Source organism: Erinaceus europaeus, chromosome 9 (genome assembly GCF_950295315.1).
Source record: "Erinaceus europaeus chromosome 9, mEriEur2.1, whole genome shotgun sequence".
NCBI lineage: Eukaryota > Metazoa > Chordata > Mammalia > Eulipotyphla > Erinaceidae > Erinaceus > Erinaceus europaeus.
This window is the reverse complement of record NC_080170.1, coordinates 71,964,400-71,985,723: the sequence shown is the minus strand read 5'-3', so window position 1 is coordinate 71,985,723 and position 21,324 is coordinate 71,964,400. Positions and strand designations below refer to the sequence as shown.

General features: G+C 37.0%; 1 protein-coding gene across 4 annotated transcripts in view; it reads right to left on the bottom strand.

The window, feature by feature from the left end:
• Nucleotides 1-20,878, bottom strand: part of LOC132540451 (uncharacterized) — a 53,596-nt gene extending 32,718 nt beyond the window's left edge. For all 4 annotated transcript variants that reach the window (XM_060198184.1, XM_060198183.1, XM_060198186.1 and 1 more), the window contains exons 1-3: nt 20,814-20,878; nt 19,918-19,958; nt 1,388-1,412 (exon numbers count right to left, since the gene is read on the bottom strand). In XM_060198184.1, coding sequence (XP_060054167.1) covers nt 1,388-1,412; nt 19,918-19,958; nt 20,814-20,838 — 91 coding nt within the window. In that variant the 5' untranslated portion in view covers nt 20,839-20,878. The remainder of the gene's footprint in view (nt 1-1,387; nt 1,413-19,917; nt 19,959-20,813) is intronic.
• Between the last annotated feature and the right edge of the window lie 446 nt (nt 20,879-21,324).

Genomic DNA, 21,324 nt, shown 5'->3' with positions numbered 1-21,324 from the left:
AACCTATGTAAATTTTAATGGAAAACAAAAAAGTGAATAATTAATAACAAGTTGGGTACATGGGCAAAAAATGGGACACTGAAGATGAAAGAATACTGGGGACCAGGCAGTAGCACAGAAGGTTACGTACACATGGCACAATGCATAAGGATCCTGGTTCCAGCCCCTGGCTGCCCACCTGCAGGGGGTCACTTCATAGGCGGTGAAGTAGGTCTGCAGGTGTCTGTCTTTCTCTCACCCTGTCTTCCCCTCCCCTCTCCATTTATCTCTGTCCTATCCAACAACTGCAACAACAGCAAAGATAAACAACCAGGGTAACAAAAGAAAAAAAATAGCCTCCAGGGGCAGTGGATTTATAGTTTAGGCACCAAGTCCCAGCAACAACCTTGGGAGGCAAAAGAAAAAAAAAATAAAAAGGTAAAAAAAAATTAAAAATCACACTCTAAAAAAAAAGTCAGAAATTCTATATCTCATATCTGTTGTATCCTATCTTCCCTTAAAAATGTATACCATTGCCACTGAAATTTGGGAAAATGAGACATTTATGGTGGGCAGTTAATACACACTTTCGATTACATTGCAGAAACCACAGACACACCTCCACTATTTAATAAAATTAAATAAATAAATTGCACAGATTTTGTTGTAGTGCACACAGAAGTGGATTGTCCAGCTCAGCTGCACAGTAAAAGAGGGACATGTAATTGTCATGTATAAAGTCTAATTTTCTTTTTTTAGTATTTTATTTTATTTATTTATTCCCTTTTGTTGCCCTTGTTGTTTTATTGTTGTAGTTATTATTGTTGTTGTCATCGATGTTGGATAGGACAGAGAGAAACGGAGAGAGGAGGGGAAGACAGAGAGGGGGAGAGAAAGATAGACACCTGCAGACCTGCTTCACCGCCTGTGAAGCGACTCCCCTGCAGGTGGGGAGCCGGGGTTCGAACCGGGATCCTTATGCCGGTCATTGTGCTTTGTGCCACCTGCGCTTAACCCGCTGCGCTACAGCCCGACTCCCAAAGTCTAATTTTCTATAGTGTGTCTTTGGCTCACTCTGTTCCATTTTGCATTTCTCATGTGAATTATTTCATGATAGCTGTGGTTTGTATTTAAAGACATCAAAGTATTCTGTGAAGTAATAAAACCTTTTAGTGCTATGATAACATAATGTAACACACAGACCCACTGCACCTATGACCATAACTACTCCATAGTCTGAGAAAATGGGGCCACTTTAGCTCTCTGGAAGTGAGCTTTTCCATCAGTATAGACCCTGAGCCATTCCCACCATGGAGTCAGGGCTTTGGAGAAACTAAAACTCACAGGCAAGCCCCCCAAGACTTGTCTATATTGTGTCCTCAGCTGCTGAAGGATTCAGAGTACTTACCACTGACATGTTCCACTGGGAAGTCCTGTAAAGAATACAGAAAAGACCATGAGAATCAGATATGTTGGAAGTTTGTTCTCTTGGAGTATCTCTGAAATCCTGAGGACTGAAATCAAAATCCTTGCATGCATGGAGAACTTGTGTCAAAAATGTCAAGTGTTTCCTGAGAATGCATACCTCAATCCAGTAGTATCTGTTATTAAATATTCTTAATTCAAGAGGAGAATCTGTCACTATAAATACCCCTCAATATAGTTAATACACTGATATTGCCAATTTTGAGTCAAGTATCAATTGTAGAGATTCTCCTTATCTCTCCGAGTTCAACAACACCTCATATGTACTAACTAAGGGAAAAGTTTTTCAAATTTGCCCATAATTAAAAGAGAAAGCACCAAGGGAAATTCCAAAGGCATGACCATAGAGTAGCAACAACTGTATGGCTAAGCCGCCGCCCCCCCCCCAAAAAAAAAAAAAACAACATTAGAAAAGACAATGAAAAAAATCACCTGATATCTCATCAAAACACAGCTGGGGCTTCTAAAGAAACTCACTTAGCCATAGGTGGGTGCAGGCACAAGTGACCAGTAGGCAGAAAAAGGGTGAGAGAGAGATTCACTCTGCTAACATTCTGAAATATAAACAGGGAAATCCAACACTGCAGCCACAAACCTAACTGGTGGCTCAACAAAAGAAACTGGACTGACAGTGAAAATTGAGATGGAACCAAGCTATCACAATGGCAGTGCTTACAGACAAGTAGATATACACACATCTGGAGAACATATCAAGGATAGGATTAAGAAAACATATTATGAGAGTGCTTGAAGAATCTAAACATATGCAGAAAAATATCCAGGAATTTGGAGATTATATTAAAGAGTTACAGAGTACAAAAGAGTAACAACAAATAGGGTTCATGAAAAAGACTAGAAAGCAAGAAAGAAAAAAACCCTAGGGTTACAGTGAGTTAAGGACAATTTGAGTGCAGTTATGGTTCAAGTATTTGATCTAGGAAATAGAATAAATCATGAGAAGCAGAGATTACCAGGGCTATAAGAGCACACACCCTCAAATACTCAGTCTTGGTCTGTGAATTCTAAGATGTTGGTAAGGAATGATTTGGGAAATAGTAAGCAATTCAACCTTAAACAGAAAGCTCAATCAGAAAGACAAATATAAGAGTGACTGGAGGGGGCAGAGCCAAGATGCCTGTGTACACCTATGTTTATAGCAGCACAATTTATAATGCCTAAAACCTGGAAGCAACCTAGATGCCCAACAACAGATGAGTAGCTGAGAAAGCTGTGGTATATATACACAATGGAATACTATTAATGTAGCTATTAAGAACAAGAAAGGAACCTTCTCTGACCCATCTTGGACAGAGCTAGAAGGAGTTAAGTGAGCTAAGTCAGAAAGATAAAGATGAGTATGGGATGATCCCACTCATCAACAAAAGTTGAGAGAGAAGATCTGAAAGAGAAACTAAAAGCAGGATCTGACTAAATTTAAGTAGGGCACCAAAGTAAAAACCCTGTGGTGAGGGAGGGGGAGGGTGGGCATTCGGCTTCTGGGGCGGCAGGGGAGTGGGAGGGGACAGGGTCTTTTGGTGGTGGGAATGGTGTCTATGGTGGTGTACACTTCCATTAAATTGTAGTCATATAAATCACTATTTAATTAATATGAGATGGGGAAAATTGATTGCATGTCTTGAACTTTTTAAAACACAGACTGAGTCTTTTTAATACATAGGCTGAGTCATTGATATGTTGACTCAAAAGTCTAGACCAGGGAGAAGCAACCAGTGCCACAGCTATATACAAGATGTTGGGTTTTGTACAGCAAATCCTAACAGAGGGACTTATTAAAGTTAACCCAATTACCAAATATTGTGATGATAACAACGACTATCCATCATCTTCTTGAACCCTAAGACAGCAGGAACCTCACATTTCCACTATAGAGCCTATATTTCCCCTAGTCCTGGAACTCAGGGTGAGGCATGATTTCCTGCATGCTTCTCTCAAGTCATATAAAATAACATTGCATCCGCTGATCACAACCTAATCAACTCGAGTGCTACCTCAGCAGGCTTCACTTCAGACTGTGTCCAGAGACTTCAGGTGTGGAATGACAACACTTTAGCTTCATTACTCAGGTGACACCTTTCCTTTCATAGTATTCTCTAATTCCATTCCACATGGTTCACTTTCTAACAAAGTCCCAAATCTTAGATATAGACCAGGTCCCCTGAGATAGAGCATATGTTCACACATATCCATAAACTAGGTTAAAATATATACCTGAAAGCAAAAGTACACAAGGGTTAGCCGTGAGTAACCCCTCAACACTTCATCTGCACTATTCCAGCCTTTAGTTCCATAATTATTCAATAATTTGTTTGGCTTTGTATGTTACCTCTCTTTTCAGCCACCAGGTTCCAGATGCCAGCAGGATGCCGACCAAACTCCCCTAGACAGAGGACACTACCAATGAGTCCTGGAGCTCTGCTTCCCCAAAAACCCATCCTAATAAGGAAAGAGAGAGGCAGGCTGGGAGTATGGATCTACCAGTCAGTGCCCATGTAAAGTGGGGAAGCAATTATAGAGACTAGACCTTCCACCTTCTGCAACCCACGATGATCTTGGGTCCATACTCCCAGAGGGATAGAGAATGGGAAAGCTATCAGGAGAGGGGATGGGATATAGAGATCTGGTGGTGGGAATTGTGTGGAGTTGTACCTCTCCTACCCTATGGTTTTGTTAATGTCTCCTTTTAAAATAAACAAACAAAAAATAAAATAAAACATAAAAAAGAAAAAGAGTGACTAGACTACTTGAGGAGGAGGAGGGGGAGAAAGGAACAGAAATCATATTCAAAGAAATCACAATAAAAATTGATCAAACACAGACAACATTCAAAACATAGATACATATCCAGAAACCTGTGCAAATATCATGTTTCTAAGTCCAAAATGGTCTAAGACATATCATAGTAAAATTATCAAATAATGAAGACAAAGAAAAACATTATGGGGAGGAAGGTAGTGATGCACCTAGTTGAGCACTCACACTACAGTGCATAAAATCCCAGGTGCAAGCTGCTGGTGCCCACCTACGGGGGGAAGCTTCACGAGTGGTGAAGCAGGGCTGCAAGTGTCTCTCTGATTCTATCTATCTATCTATCTCCCCCTTTCCTCTCAAATTCTGTCTCCACCCAATGATAAAGATTTAAAAAAAACATAAAAGAAAAAAAAAACTTTACAGGCTGCTATGGAAAGGAAGAAAGTTACATACAAAGACTGGGCTTTCTGGCTTCCCTAGATTTCTCATCACAAACCCTAGAATTAAGTGGTATAATTTTTTATGTTTCTTATTTTGTTTGATAGGACAAAGATAAGTTTATAGGAGAGTGGAAATAGGGAAAGAACAGGAGAAACACCTGCAGCATTGCTTCACTGCTTGTAAATCTTCCCTTTTCAGGTAGCAACAATGTCACTGCACTTGATAATACATGCACACTAACAGGTGCACCACCAGTAAGCGCCAAATCAAATATTCAAAATATTAAAAGAGAATAGCAGCTGAGACATCTGGGGTGTGGCCATGGAGTAACTGTGACTGAAAAATCATGCTCTGAAACAACCAGATAAAAGGACAAGAAGAAGGAGGAGGAGCAGGAGGAGGAGGAGAAGGAGGAGCAGGAGGAGGAGGAGGAGAAGGGAGAAGAGGAGGAGGAGGGGGAGGAGGAGAAGGAAGAGATGGAGGAGGAGGAAGAGGAGGAGGAGAAGGAGAAGGACAAGAAGAAGAAGAAGAAAGAATATTACAACATTGCATTAACAAGGGGTTTGGAGAAAATCAAGGAGACAAAAGTGTGTATACTGTACAGAATTGGGGGGGTGGCCCCGCATAAATATGTTGAGCTAGGAACTGACACTTGGAAGCTGACACTATTCTGAATCACAGGGAAGAACTCACAGAACTAGTCTAATTAGCAGAGGACAGCAGGTTACTCAACAGAATCAAAAGCTGTGGGCCAGGAGTCGGGCTGTAGCACAGCAGGTTAAGCGCAGGTGGCGCAAAGCACAAGGACTGGCATAAGGATCCCGGTTCGAACCCCGGCTCCCCACCTGCAGGGGAGTTGCTTCACAGGCGGTGTAGCAGGTGTGCAGGTGTCTATCTTTCTCTCCTCCTCTCTGTCTTCCCCTCCTCTCTCCATTTGTCTCTGTCCTATCCAACAACGACAACAACAATAATAACTACAACAATAAAACAACAAGGGCAACAAAAAGGAATAAATAAATAAAATAAATAATAAAAAAGCTGTGTACCTATTCGAATATATGGTGGAAATGGGCTATGAGAGCCCAAAATAAAGTCTGGAACAAGGGAATAAAAACTCACTGCCTAAAACAACACAAATGACTATGATAGATGCTCAACCCACAAAGACATAATGAAAAAAAAGAGAAACAGAGTCATCTGCAGGCTAAACAGCAAATACCACATTTAAGCAAAACATCAACAAAAAGATTTGGAAAAAAAATGTCTGAGTTTGATCTCAGAAAACAGTATTAAGAAAGTTCAAGATATGTGTCCAGGTGATGGTGGAGCACCCATGATATAGTGCTCAAGGACCCACGTTTATGCCCCTGGTACCCACCTGCAGGGGGAAAGCTTCAAAAATGATAAAGCAGGGCTGCAGGTGTCTCTCCATCTCTCTCCTCTATCACCCCTTTCCCTCTCAACTTCTGGCTGTCTCTGTCCAATAAATAAATGAAAGTAATCAAATTTTTAAAAATAAATAAATAGACTCCAAGCATAACATATAAACACAAATACATAATCTTAGGGAACATTTCATGAAAGAGCTATAAAATTTACAGAGAAAAGCAAAAGTACACAATAGTCTGCAGTAAGTACCCCTCAACACTTCATCTGTACTATTTCAGTCTTTACTTCCATAATTATTCAATAATTTGTTTGGCTTTGTATGCTCACTCTCTTTTCAGCCACCAGGTTCCAGATGCCAGCAGGATGCCGACCAGAATCCCCTGGACAGAGGACGCTACCAATGAGTACTGGAGCTCTGCTTCCCCAAAAACCCATCCTAATAAGGAAAGAGAGAGGCAGGCTGGGAGTATGGATCAACCAGTCAACGCCCATGTTCAGTGGGGAAGCAATTATAGGAGCCAGACCTCCCACCTTCTGCAACCCACAATGACCTTGGGTCCATACTACCAGAGGGATAAAGAATAGGAAAGCTATTAGGGGAGGGGATGGGATATAGAGATCTGGCAGTGGGAATTGTGTGGTGTTGTACCCCTCCTACCCTATGGTTTTGTTAATGTCTCCTTTAAAAATAAGTAAATAAAAAATAAAATAAAACATAAAAAAGAAAGAGTGACTAGACTACTTGAGGAGGAGGGGGCGGGAGAAAGGAACAGAAATCATATTCAAAGAAATCACAATAAAAATTGATCAAACACAGACAACATTCAAAACATAGATACATATCCAGGAACCTGTACAAATATCATGTTTCTAAGTCCAAAATGCTCTAAGACATATTATAGTAATATTATCAAAAAATTAAGACAAAGAAAAACATTATGGGGAGGAAGGTAGTGATGCACCTAGTTGAGCACTCACACTACAGTGCATAAGATCCCAGGTGCAAGCTGCTGGTGCCCACCTATGGGGGGAAGCTTCACGAGTTGTGAAGCAGGGCTGCAAGTGTCTCTGTGACACTATATATCTATATATCCCCCCTTCCTTCTCAATTTCCATCTCTACCCAATAATAAAGATTTAAAAAAAAACATAAAAGAAAAGAGAAGAAAAACTTTACAGGCTGCTATGGAAAGGAAGAAAGTGACATACAGGGCTATCTGACTTTCTTAGATTTCTCATCACAAACCCTAGAATTAAGTAGGATAGTTTTTTATGTTTCTTATTTTGATTGATAGGTCAAAGATAAGTTGATAGGAGAGTGGAAATAGGGAAAGAACAGTAGAAACACCAGCAGCACTGCTTCACTGCTTGTGAATCTTCCCTTTTCAGGTAGCAACAATGTCACTGCACTTGATAATACATGCACTCTAACAGGTGCATCACCATTCAGCCCCAAATCAAATATTCAAAATACTAAAAGAGAATAGCTGAGTCATCTGGGGTGTGGCCATGGAGTAACTGTGACTGAAAAATCATGCTCTGAAACAACCAGATAAAAGGAGAAGAAGAAGAAGAAGAGGAGGAGGAGGAGGAGGAGGAGGAGGAGGAAGAAATATTACAACATTGCATTAACAAGGGGTTTGGAGAAAATCAAGGAGACAAAAGTGTGTATACTGTACAGAATTGGGGAGGGAGGCCCTGCATAAACACTTTGAGCTAGGAACTGACACTTGGAAGCTGGCACTATTCTGAGTCACAGGGAAGAACTCACTGGACTAGTCCAAGTTGCAGAGGACAGTAGGTTACTCACCAGAATAAAAAGCTGTGTACCTATTCATATGGTGGAAATGGGCTATGAGAGCCCAAGATAAAATATGGAACAAGGCAATAAAAACTCACTTTCTAAAACCACACAAGTGACTATGATAGATGCTCAACCCACAAAGACATAATCAAAAAAAGAGAAACAGCGTTATCTGCTGGGTAAACAGCAAATGCCACATTTAAGCAAAACATGGACAAAAAGATTTGAAAAAAATGTCTGAGTTTGATCTCAGAAAACACTATTAAGGCAATCCAAGACTTGGGGCTGGGTGGTGGTACACCTGGTGGAGCGCACATGATACAGTGCTCAAGGACCCAAGTTCAAGCCCCTGGTCCCTACCTGCAGGGGGAAAGCTTCACAAATGGTGAAGCAGGGTTGCAGGTGTTTCTCTGTCTCTCTCCCTCTCTATCACCGCTTTCCCTCTCAATTACTGGCTGTCTCTATTCAATAAATAAATAAATAAAAGTAATAAAATTTTAAAAAATAAATAAGTGGACTCCAAGCATCACATATAAACACAAATACACAATCTTAGAGAACATTTCATGAAAGAGCTACAAAATTTACAGAGAAAACTTTGAATAGAGTTACATGACGTGAAGAATGTTCTAGAGGGCTTTAGGGATTACACAGGATACCTAGGAAATAGAATAATTTTTAGGAAGAGAATATCCAGGTTAAAAGATAAAATCACCACACTCTCTTAGTGCAAGCATTTTGTAGAGGAAAGTCTTATGAAAAATGAAGAAATTCTGTATTAAGCAGTGGACTCCATCAGAAAAAAAAAGCCAAAGTTACTAGAATATCTAAAGATGAAAAGAAGAAAGGAGCAGAGATCATGTACAAAGAAGTCAGAGCAGTAATTTTGCAAAGCTGAGAAATACTAAAAATATAAACATAAGAGGAAGCTCAGTAAACACACAGGACTTTTAATTTAAAATGACCTCACCAGGACACAACACTGAAAAATGAACCAAAAGCAAAGACTAAGAAAAGCTAATGCAGGCCACAAGAGGAAAAAAGAATTTGACATACAAAGGCAGAACCCCCATATTTCTCGCCACAAACATTAGGAATAAGAGAATGGAATGATATTCACTGTACTAAAAGATAAAGATCACCAGCCACAAATACTCTACCATGCTAAATTAGTTTTCATTATAGAGGAAAAATTAAAACTGTCCCAAACATGCAGAAACAAATCTTGACTGTAAGAATTATGAAAAAGAGTCCTACAGAAAAAAAAAAAAAAAAACTTCAACTCTAAATGAGTTCATCAGTGGTAGAATAGAATTGGAAACACAAACAACTGCCACAAAAGAAGCACAGGCATTGGAAAAAGGAAAAAATGGACAGAGCAATATGATCAATAAAATAAATAAGTAAATAAATGGGAAAAATGGCCACCAGGAGCAGTGAATTCATAATGTAAGTGATAACCCTAGAGGTAAAAAAAAAGAAAGAGAAAAATAAAGAAATAAAGAGGAAAAGAAAGAAAGAGAGAGAAGAAAAAAGGGAGGAGGGATTCTGATACATTGTTGGTGGGAATGCAAACTGGTGCATCCCCTGTGGAAGACTGTATGGTTAGTCCTTAAGCAAACCCAAACATTTTAACCCAACAATACCACTCTTTTGAATGATCCAAAGGACATGCAAACACTAACTTGAAGGGACATATGCTCCCCTATGTTCATAATTGTATTATTCACAGCAGCGAAAGTGGAAACAGCCTAAATTCCATCAACAAATGACTGGATAAAGAACTTATGGGATGAGTCATGACATCATCTCTCCAGACAATAACTTGGATCCACGTGCATATCAGATGTCAAGCTCAGGGAAAAAAGAAAAAAGAAAAAAACAAATGAGTAGTCATGAGCCCTTCAGAATGTAACTAAAACAGGTCTACTAACTATCTACAAAATGGAGAGCCCCCAATCTTCATCTGTACTATTACAGCCTTAAGGTTTATGATTGGTCAACAATTTGTTCTGCTTTATAGCTTAACTCTTTTTCAGCAACCAGGTTCCAGATGTTATCATGATACCAATTGGAATTCCTTTGGCAGACGACTCTACTGATGTGTCCTGGAGACCTCTTTCCCCAGAATCGTCCTATCAACACCCAAACCCATGTTCTGTGGGGAAGCAATTACAGAAGTCAGACCTTCCACCTTCTGCACCCCATAATGACCCTGGGTCCATACTCCCAGAGGGATAAAGAATAGGAAAGCCATCAGGGGAGGGGATGGGATACAGAGTTCTGATGGTGGGAATTGTGTGGAGTTGCACCTCTCTTATCTTATTGTTTTGTCAGTGTTTCCTTTTTATAAATAAAAATTTTTAAAAAGAAGTTATGGGGTAAGGTAGGTGTAGGGTGGACAGCATAATGGTTATGCAAACATAATTCTCATGCCTGAGGGTCCAAAGTCACAGGTTCAATCTCCTGTACCACCATAAGCCAGAGCTGAGCTAGTAAAAAAGGGGAAAAAATCTAGTAAAAAAGAAAAAAAAAGAAAGGAAAAGAACAAACGTGGGGGCCAGGAGGTGGTGCACATAGTACAAAAAAAAGGACTCACACAAGGATCCAGTTCAAGTGCCTGACTAGCCACCTGCTGGGGGTGGGGGGGTCAGTTCACAAGCAAGTGAAGTAAGTCTTCAGGTGTCTCTGTGTCTCTCTCCCTCTCTATCCCTCTCTCTCCCTCTCTATTTCGTATCCAATAAAATTTTTTAAAAAGGCCTCCAGGAGCAGTGGATTTGAGCTCCAACAACAAACCTGGACACAAAAGTAAAGATGCATAAAAGAAAAGAGGATGAGGAGGAAGAGAAGTAGTAGCAGCAGCAGTAGTCGTAGCTGTTGTTGTTCTCATACAATATATACTTCATGGAATACCGCCCTAAAATCAACAATATGATATTGTGTCCCTTGGGACAAAATTGATGGAACTGGATGTCACTATGCTTAGCAATATGAGCAGAGATGAAAGATAATTACTGGATGGCTTCACATGTGCAATCTAGAGAACAAATACATATCAACTCACAAATAAAATCCAGAAGTAAGCAAAAGTGTCTCTAAGACTCTGAGAACTATGATGACTATCTGACTCTCCTGGGGAGACCGGGTCACAGAACTTTGGTGGTGGGTGCAATATGAAACTATATCCTGTAATGTTATAATCCTGTAACCATTATTCATCATAATTAAAATTGGTTGCCTCAGTTAAAAAACCCAGACCTTTCACCTTCTGTACCCTATAAAAATTTTTGGTCCATACATAACCCCAGAGGTATAAATGGTAAGAAAATATAACCAAAGGTCTCTGAACTCCAATTCCATTAGGTGCTGGAGAGAGAGAGAAAGAGAGAGAGAGAGGGAGAGAAGGAAAGACACTTGGAAGTAGTAGGTGTGACATAGAAAGATAAAGCTGGATCATATTAAAAATAGGAAAAAATATATAAATATAAATAGACAGAAATAACAGCCCATTGACATGGAACTCTTGTGGTGGGAAAGGTGTATAATTTAACACCTATTATCTTGGAATTTTGTAAATCAATATCAAATCATTAATATTCTTAAAAGAATATAGACATAATACACATTTGTATTCACATATATAGTATAATATAAACGGACGAATAGTCCCTAAAGGAATAATGGGATGTCAAAAATAAATAAATAAATAAATAAATAAATAAATAAATAAATAAAAGGTAAAGAACCCATCACCTAAATTTTCATTATCATGCACTGAGTATCTAATACCCTCTCTACCCCCCTCATTTCTTCCTTTCCCAGAGAACTGTGCTTTTGTGTAATACTCCACACCCAGTTCAAGCTGCATCGTGAATTTTCCCTATTTGTACTTGGTTCTGAAATTAAATCTATAAGTTTAGGGAGTGGTGTGCAGACACCTATTACAAGGTCATATGAACTGTACTTATATTTCAACAACTGTCCTGTAAACCATAATCTTCCCAGTAAAATAATTTATGAAGGAAGGACAGGATATTGTGAGGCAGGGAGGTTCAAGCCAACTGCCAGATGGTCTCAGCTATTTGTGAGATATGACATTGAAAAACATGAACTAAATTATAGAAGCCAGACCTTCCACTTTCAGCACCCCAGAATGTCCTTTGGTCCATGCTACCAGTGGGATAAAGAATAGTAAAGCTACCAGCGGAAGGGAATTCTAGTGGTGGGAATTGTGTGGGGTTGCACCCCTCTTTCCTATGGCTTTTGTCAGTGTTTCCTTTTTGTAAATAAAAACTATTAAAAAATAGGGAAGCTTCTAATGGAGGGGATGGGATACAGAAATCTGGTGGTGGGAAGTGTATGGAATTGTGCCCCTGTTATTATACAGTCTTGTTAATCATTACTAAACCAATAATAAAAATTTAAAAAATCCCCCAGAAAGGCAGTATACACATGAAAAAAAGAAATAAAAACATGAACTTATAAAGGTGGAGTGTTCATACTGCCTCTCTTATCCTATGGCTTTTGTCAGTGTTTCCTTTTTATAAATAAAAATTATAAAAAGAAAAAATCTTTATGGGTTTCCTGCTAAAATAAAATTTAAAATACTCAAAAAATGAAAGAATGATATAAGTTATCTGGGTAGGGAGAACACAAAACTTTGGTGATGGGTGCAGTGTGACATTACACTCCTATATTCTATAATCTTATAACAGTCTAAATCATTAAATCACTAATTTTTTGACGTGAGGAATTTTTATGAATAGTTTCCATGCCACTAAGTGAAAAAGTATGCAACCAAACAGCATGTTCAGTATAATCACATTTTTGAATTAAATAGGTATGTGAAAGAATTGGAGATATATATATATATATATATATATATATATATAGGTTATCTATGTTGAAGATCGAGGTAGATTTTATTTTAATTTGCTTAATACTGTTTTTCAATTGCATTATCTTTTTTTTGTCTTTTATTTTTTCTTTCTACATCATCTTTTCAGACTGTGTCCAGAGACTTCACGTGTGGGATGACAACCCTTCAGCTTCATTACTTGGGTGAGACCTTTCCTTTCATAGTATACTCTAATTTCATCTCAGGTGGTTCACTTTCTAACAAAGTCCCAAAAGCTAGATATACACCAGTTTCTGTGAGAGAGAGCATATGTTCACACGTATCCATAAACTACTGCAAAATATATACCTGAGTAATGAAGCTGAAGGGTTGTCATTCCACACGTGAAGTCACTGGACACAGTCTGAGGTGAAGCATGTTGAGGTGGCAATCGTTGCATTGGTTAGGTTGTGACTGGTGGATGCAATATTATTTGGTATGGATTGGGAGAGGCATATGGGAAAGTGGGCCCTATCCAAGGGTTCCAGGACTGGGGGAAGTAGGGGCTCTATAGTGGAGATGTGAGGTTCCTGCTGTCTTAGTGTTCAAAAAGACAATCGATAGTTAATGTTATCATCACATTATTTGGTAATTGGGTTAACTTTGAAAAGTCCTTTTGTTATGGTTTGCTGTTCATTATCCAGTATCTTGTATATAGCTGTGCTATTGTATGCTTCTAATCTACTTGGTCTAGGCTTTTGAGAGAGTCCGCATATCAAATACACTTTCTAACAATGTCCCATAACCTAGATATACACCAGTTTCTGTGAGAGAGAGCTTATGTTCACACGTATCCATAAACTATTGCAAAATATATACCTGAAAGCAGAAGTACACTAGCGTTTGCAGTGAGTACCTCCCTAACACTTCCTCTCCACTATTCCAAGCTTTGGGTCCATGATTGCTCAACAATTTGTTTGGCTTCGTATGTTAACTCTCTTTTCATTCACCAGGTTCCAGATGCCATCAGGATGCTGGCAAGGCTTCCCTGGATTGAAGACCCCACCAATTTGTCCTGGAGCTCCGCTTCCCCAGAGACACACCCTACTAGGGAAAGAGAGAGGAAGACTGGGAGTATGGACCGACCAGTCAACGCCCATGTTCAGCGGGGAAGCAATTACAGAAGCCAGACCTTCTACCTTCTGCAACCCACAATGACCCTGGGTTCATGCTCCCAGAAGGATAGAGAATGGGAACGCTATCAGGGGAGGGGGTGGGATATAGAGATTGGGTGGTGGGAATTGTGTGGAGTTGTACCCCTCCTACCCTGTGGTTTTGTTAATTAATCCTTTCTTTAAAAAAAAAAAAACATGAATTTATAAAGAGAGTACATTCATACTGCCTCTCTTATCCTATGGTTTTTGTCAGTGTTTCCTTCTTATAAATAAAAATTATAGAAAGAAAAATCTTTCTTGCTTTCCTCTTAAAAATAAAATTTCTGCTTGCAAGAATCCCACCTGACCCAACAAGACAAACAGACAAATTGAAAGGATGGAAAACTATCATGCAGGATAATGGACCATAAAAAAAGGCAGGAACAGCTATACTCATCTCTGACACCATAGACTTTAAATTAAATAAAGTAATAAAAGATAGGCAAGGACATTACATAATTATTAGAGGATCAGTCAACCAAGAAGATTTAACAATTATTAATATCTATCTACCCAATGAGGAACCATCTAAGTATATCAAACATTACTGAAAGAACTACAAACATACATCAATACAATAATAGTGGGATACTTTAAAACCCCACTCTGACACTTAGATCAACAAAGCAAAGAATCAACAAAGAAACAAGAAAATTCAATGAAGAGATAGACGGACTAGACCTCTGGACATTTTCAGAGTTCTTCACCCCCCAAAAGAGGAATATACCTTCTTTTAAAATCTGCACAGCACATCCTCAAGGATAGACCACAAGTCAGGCCACAAAAATAGTATCAACAAATTCAAGAGCATTGAAATCATCCCAATTATCTTCTCAGACCACAGTGGAGTAAAACTAACATTCAACAACAAACTGAAAATTACTAAAAGTCACAGATTTTGAAAACTCAACAACATGCTGCTTAAGAACCACTGGGTCAGAGAGGCACTCAAGCAAGAAATTCAAATGTTCCTGGAAACAAATGAAAATAAAGACACAAGCTATGAAAATCTTTGGGGCACAGCTAAAGCAGTATTGAAAGAGAAACTCATAGCCATACAATCACATATTAAAGAATAAGAAAAAGCTCAAATAAATGACCTTACTGCACACCTTAAGGTGCAGTAAGCAGGAGAGGAACAAAAGAACCCTAAAGCAACCAGCAGAACGGAAATAACTAAAATTAGAGCAGAAATAAACAACATCGAAAATAAGAGAATTGTACAAAAGATCAATGAAGCCAAATATTGGTTCTTTGAAAAAATTAACAAGATTGAAAACCCCAAGACAGACCACAAATAAATAAATAGAATTGTAAACAATAGAGGAGATATCACAAATAACATCACAGAAATTCAGAAAATTATGTGAAACTTCAATGAAGAACTATATGCCACCAAGCTAGAGAATCTGGATGAAATGGGAGAATTCCTAGAAACATATGTCCTTTCAAATCTTATAACCTTCTAAATCATTAAATCACTAATTTAAAAAAATACATAGATGAAAGAAAAAAAAACAGTTTTTCTCAAATAAACCTGAACTTACCACAATGGGTGAATATGCAGTATACACATGAAAAAAAAAAAAAGAAAGAAGAAATGAATTTATAAAGAGGGAGTATTCAAACTGTCTCTTTTATCCTATGGTTTTTGTCAGTGTTTCCTTTTTATAAATAAAAATTATAAAAAGAAAAAAACTTTATTGGTTTCCTGTTAAAATAAAATTTCAATTACTCAGAAAGAAAGAATTATGCAGGTTGTCTGGGTGGGAAGAACACAAAGCTTTGGTGATAGGAGCAGTGTGACATTACACTCCTATTTCCTATAATCTTATAACCTTCTAAATCATTAAATAACTAATTATTTAATAAAATACAAAGAGGAAAGAAAAAAACACCATTTCTCTCTGAAATAAAAGGGACCTTAGCACAATGGATGAAAAGGCAGTATACACATGAAAAAAAAAAAAAAACATGAACTGATAAAGAGGGAGTGTTCAAACTGCCTCTCTTATCCTATGGCTTTTGTCAGTGTTTCCTTTTTATATATAAAAATTAATTACACCTAATTCCTATAATCTTATAATCTAAAAAATACATAGATGAAAGAAAAAAACACCATTTCTCTGAACTAAAGCTAAATTTACCACAATGTGTGAATATGCATGAAAAAAAGAAAAGAAAAACATGAACTGATAAAGAGGGAGTGTTCAAACTGCCTCTCTTTACCTATGGTGTTTGTGAGTGTTTCCTTTTTATAAATAAAAATTATTAAAAGAAAAAATATGTATTTGTTTTTTACTAAAATAAAATTTCAAGTACTCAAAAAAAAAGAATTATGCAGGTTATCTGGGTGGGCAGAGCACAAAACTTTGGTGATGGGTGCAGTGTGAAATTACACTCTTATATCCTATCTATATAACCTTCTAAATCTTATAACCTTCTAAATCATTAAATAACTATTTTTCAAAAAAATACATAGACAAAAGAAAAAACATCATTTCTCTCTGAAATAAAGTTGAAATTTCTGCAATGAGTGAATATGCAGTATTCATACTAATCATTAAATAACTATTTTAACAAAATCATTAAATAACTACTTTTTTAAAGAAAACACATAGATAAATTTAAAAAAAACAACTATTCTCTCTGACATAAAGCTGAACTGAACACAATGGGTGAATATGCAGTATACACATGAAAGAAAAAAAAAAGAAAAAGAAAAGAAAAACATGAATTTATAAAGAGGGAGTGATCAGACTGTCTCTTATCCTATGGCTTTTGTCAGTGTTTCCTTTTTATAAATAAAAATTATAAAAAGAAAAATTTTTATTGCTTTCCTGTTAAAATAAAATTTCAAATATCCATAAAAAAAAATTTATGCAGTTTATCTGGGTTGGGAGAGCACAAAGCTTTGGTGATGGGAGCAGTGTGGCATTACACTAATTTCTATAATCTTTATAATCTTCTAAATCATTAATAATTATTTAAAATATATAGAGATGAAAGAGAAAAACAACATTTCTCTCTGATATAAAGCTAAATTTACCACAGTGGTGAATAGGCAGTATACACATAAAAAAAGAAAGAAAAACATGAACTGATAAAGAGGGAGTGTTCAAACTGCCTCTCTTATCCTATGGTTTTTGTCAGTATTTTCTTTTTATAAATAAAAAATTATAAAAAGGAAAATCTTTATTGGTTTTATGTTTAAATAAAATTTCAAATATTCAAAAAAAAGAATTATGCAGGTTATCTGGTTGGGGAGAACACAAAGCTTTGGTGTTGGGAGCAGTTGCACTCCTATTTACTATAATCATATAACCTTCTAAATCATTAACTAATTCTTTTAAAAAATACATAGATGAGGAAGTGTTACCTTCTGCAACCCACAATGACCCTGGGTCCATGCTCCCAGAGGGATAGAGAATGGGAAAGCTATCAGGGGAGGGGGTGGGATATGGAGAATGGGTGGTGGGAATTGTGTGGAATTGTACCCCTCCTACCCTATGGTTTTGTTAATTAATACTTTCTTAAATAAAAAAAAATACATAGATGAAAGAAAAAAACACAAATTTCTCTCTGAAATAAAGCTAAATTTATCACAATGGGTGAATGTGCAGTATATATATGAAAAAAAGTAAATAAAACCATGAACTGAGAAAGAGGGAGTGTTCAAATTGCCTCTCTTAGCCTATGGCTTTTGTCAGTGTCTCCTTTATGTAAATAAAAAATACCAAAAGGAAAAAATCTTGATAAAACAATGATGCAGGCTATTTGAGTAGGCAGAACACAAAACTTTGGTGATGGGTGCAGTGTGACATTACACTCCTATATCCTATAATCATATCATTCTAAATCATTAAATAACTATTTTCTTTAAAAATATGTAGACAAAAGAAAAAACATCATTTCTCTCTGAAATAAAACTGAACTTACTACAATAGGTGAATATGCAGTACTCATACTTACTTATCATGAAATAACTATTTTTAATAAAATCATTAAGTAACTATTTTTTAGAAAATACATATATGAATGAAAAAAGACCATATGTCTCTGAAATAAAGTTGTACACCACAATGTGTGAATATGCAGTATAAATATGAAAACAGAAAAAGAAAAGAAAAACATAAACTTATAAAAGGCGTGTTAAAACTGCCTCTTTTACCTTATGATTTCTGTCACTCTTTCCTTTTTATAAATAAAAATTATAAAAAGAAAAAAAATATTGCTTTCCTGTTAAAATAAAATTTCAAATATTCAAAAAAAAGAATCATGCAGGTTATATGAGTGGGGAGGACACAAAACTTTGGTGATGGGTGCAGTGTGACATTATACTCCTATATTCTATAATCTTATAACTTTCTAAATCACTAAATAACTATTTTTTAAAACAAATACATATGCAAAAGAAAAAAAAAACACCATTTCTCTCTGAAATAAAGCTGAACTTACCACAATGGATGAATATGCAGTATTCATGTAAATTATTAGATAACTATATTTTAACTAAATCATTAAACAACTAATATTTTAGAAAATATACAGGTGAATGAAACAAATACCATATCTCTCTGAAATAAAGTTGAACTTACTACAGTGAGTAAAAAGGCAGTATTCACATAAAAAAAAGTAAGAAAGATAAGGAAAACATGAACTTATAAAGAGAGATGGTTCAAACTCCCTCTCTTACGCTGTGATTTTTGTCAGTTAAATAAAATAAAAATTACAAAAACAAAAAATCTTTATTGCTTTTCTGTTAAAATAAAATTTCAAATATCAAAAAAAAAGAATTGTGCAGGTTCTCTGGGTGGGGAGAACACCAATCTTTGGTCATGAGTGCAGTGTGGCATTACACTCCTGTATCCTATAATCTTATTACTTGCTAAATCATTAAATAACTATTTTTTAAAAAATTACATAAATGAAAGAAAAAACACAATTTCTCTCTGAAATAAAGTTGAACTTACCACAATAGGTGAATATTTAGTACACACATTTAAAAAAAAAGAAAATCTTGAACTTATAAAGAGGGAGTGTTCAAAGTCTTTTATCCTATGCCGTTTGTCAGTGATTCCTTTTTATAAATAATTATTAAAAAATAACCTTTATTGTTTTCTGTTAAAATAAATTTCAAATATTCAAAAATAAGAATTATGCAGGTAATGGATGGGGAGAATATAAAACTTTGGTGATGGGTGCCATGTGACAGTACAATTTTATATCCTATAATCTTATAACCTTCTAAATCATTAAATAACTATTTAAAAAAAAATACATAGATGAGGGAGTCGGACTGTATCTCAGTGGGTTAAGCGCAGGTGGCTCAAAGCATAAGGTCGGCATAAGGATCCTGGTTCGAGCCCCCGGCTCCCTACCTGCAGGGGAGTCCCTTCACAAGCGGTGAAGCAGGTCTGCAGGTGTCTATCTTTCTCTGCCCCTCTCTTTCTTCCTCTCCTCTCTCCATTTCTCTCTGTCCTATCTAACAATGACAACATCAATAACAATAATAACTACATCAACAATGAAAAACAACAAGGACAACAAAAGAGAAAATAAATAAAAAATACATAGATGAAAGAAAAAAAAACACCATTTATCTCTGAAATAAATCTGAACTTAACCACAATCGGTGAAAAGGCAGTATACACATGAAAAAAAAAAAAAAAAGAAAAACAAGAACTTATAAAGAGGGAGTGTTCAAACTGCCTCTCTTATCCTACGTATTTTGTCAGTGTTTACTTTTTATAAATAAAAATTATAAAAAGAAAAATCTTTATTGGTTTTCTGTAAAAATAAATTTCAAATACTCACAAAAAAGAATTATGCAGGTTATCTGGGTGGGGAGAACCCAAAACTTTGGTGATAGGTGCAGTGTGACATTACACTCTTGTATCCTATTATCTTTCAACCTTCTAAATCATTATATAACTAATTTTTAAAAAAATACATAGATGAAAGAAAAATAACACTACTTTGAAAGAAAGCTGAACTTACCAGAACTGGTGATGACTGCTGTGGCAGGACCCTGCACGCACCTAGGAGGACACAGAAGAACTATGAGGGAACTGGCAGTTCTGAACCTGTCAGTTGCTGGGGACACTGCTCAAGAACCCCTTAGTGAGCTTTCCCTGACTTGACACACGTTAAGTGGAGGTCCTTGATTGGTTAACAGTGTGAACTCAGGTGCTGGTGGAGAAGGATCCATCCTCTCCTCTTGGTTGGAAAGAGGTTGGGCATAGTCTGTGGCTTTCTTGGAAAAACCAACCTACAACACCATCTAAGTCAAACTTCGATGAGTAAATACTGAAAACTGTGCTACACTTTATAGCAGTTGACCATGACTGTAGCCTTTTATTACAGACTGAATCCAACTACAGACCCATCTGATACTGATAGTCATCTCTTACAGAAACCACCATATTATCTTACACACACCCAGAGCAGAAAGAGTATAACAAAGATATTTTGACTGCAGTGATAGGTATCCACCTTGTTTGGAGGGCCTCCCATGAACCTTTCTAAAACCTTTCTAACCATTCTTGATTCAGTATCAGTTTATGACATTAGTAACTGAATCAAGTATGAATTAGCCAGGCTAAAAATACACAAAGGTAAAATGTCACCACACTTCTACTTAATTAACAGTCCTGATGTGATATGAGGGAGTGGGCCACATGAGTTATAATTTTTTTCTTAAAGTAGGAAACTGTTAAGGAAATGAGCTTGAGAGATGGAACCAAAGTACAGTGGAAAAAACACAACCTCAAGTCCCATGTGCGAACTGTGTGATCACCCGGAGCAGCTGAGTTAACAGTGGCTGGAAAGTACTTTGAAGAAAAGCTAACTGGCACCTTAGTAGCAACAGTGTTCAGAGAATCTGATGAACATACCTTTAGAGCAACAAATGTTTCCCATTGTCTGACACGATCAATCCTCTGCTCAGGTACCACCTCTCTCACCTGTCCCCAGTCGAAGCTCAGGATGACAGTTGGGATAGAAGGCTCGATGACATCATCACATTCCAGCCCTCCTGGAACTCCCAGAAGGCCTTCTCCACATCTCCTCCCAAGCCATCCCCCCACCTCTATCCTGACACTGTTTCCCTGCTCAGTGTGAAATCTTGTCTTAAACATTATTACTTTTTCTGACATATTACTTATTATTTATTTTTTGAAAACAGGGCTTGATGCTGGTATGCTCGGTAAAGTGCACATATTGTCATTTGCAAGGATACAAGGTCAAGTCTCCAGTCCACATGTGAAGTAGAGGAGACTCACAAGTGGTAAAGTGCTGCAAGTGACTCTCTTTTCCTGGGGCATGGCCGTAGACTGAAAGATCATGCTCAGAAACAATCGAGTAACCAACCAAAACTCAACCATAATATTACAACATTGCAATCAC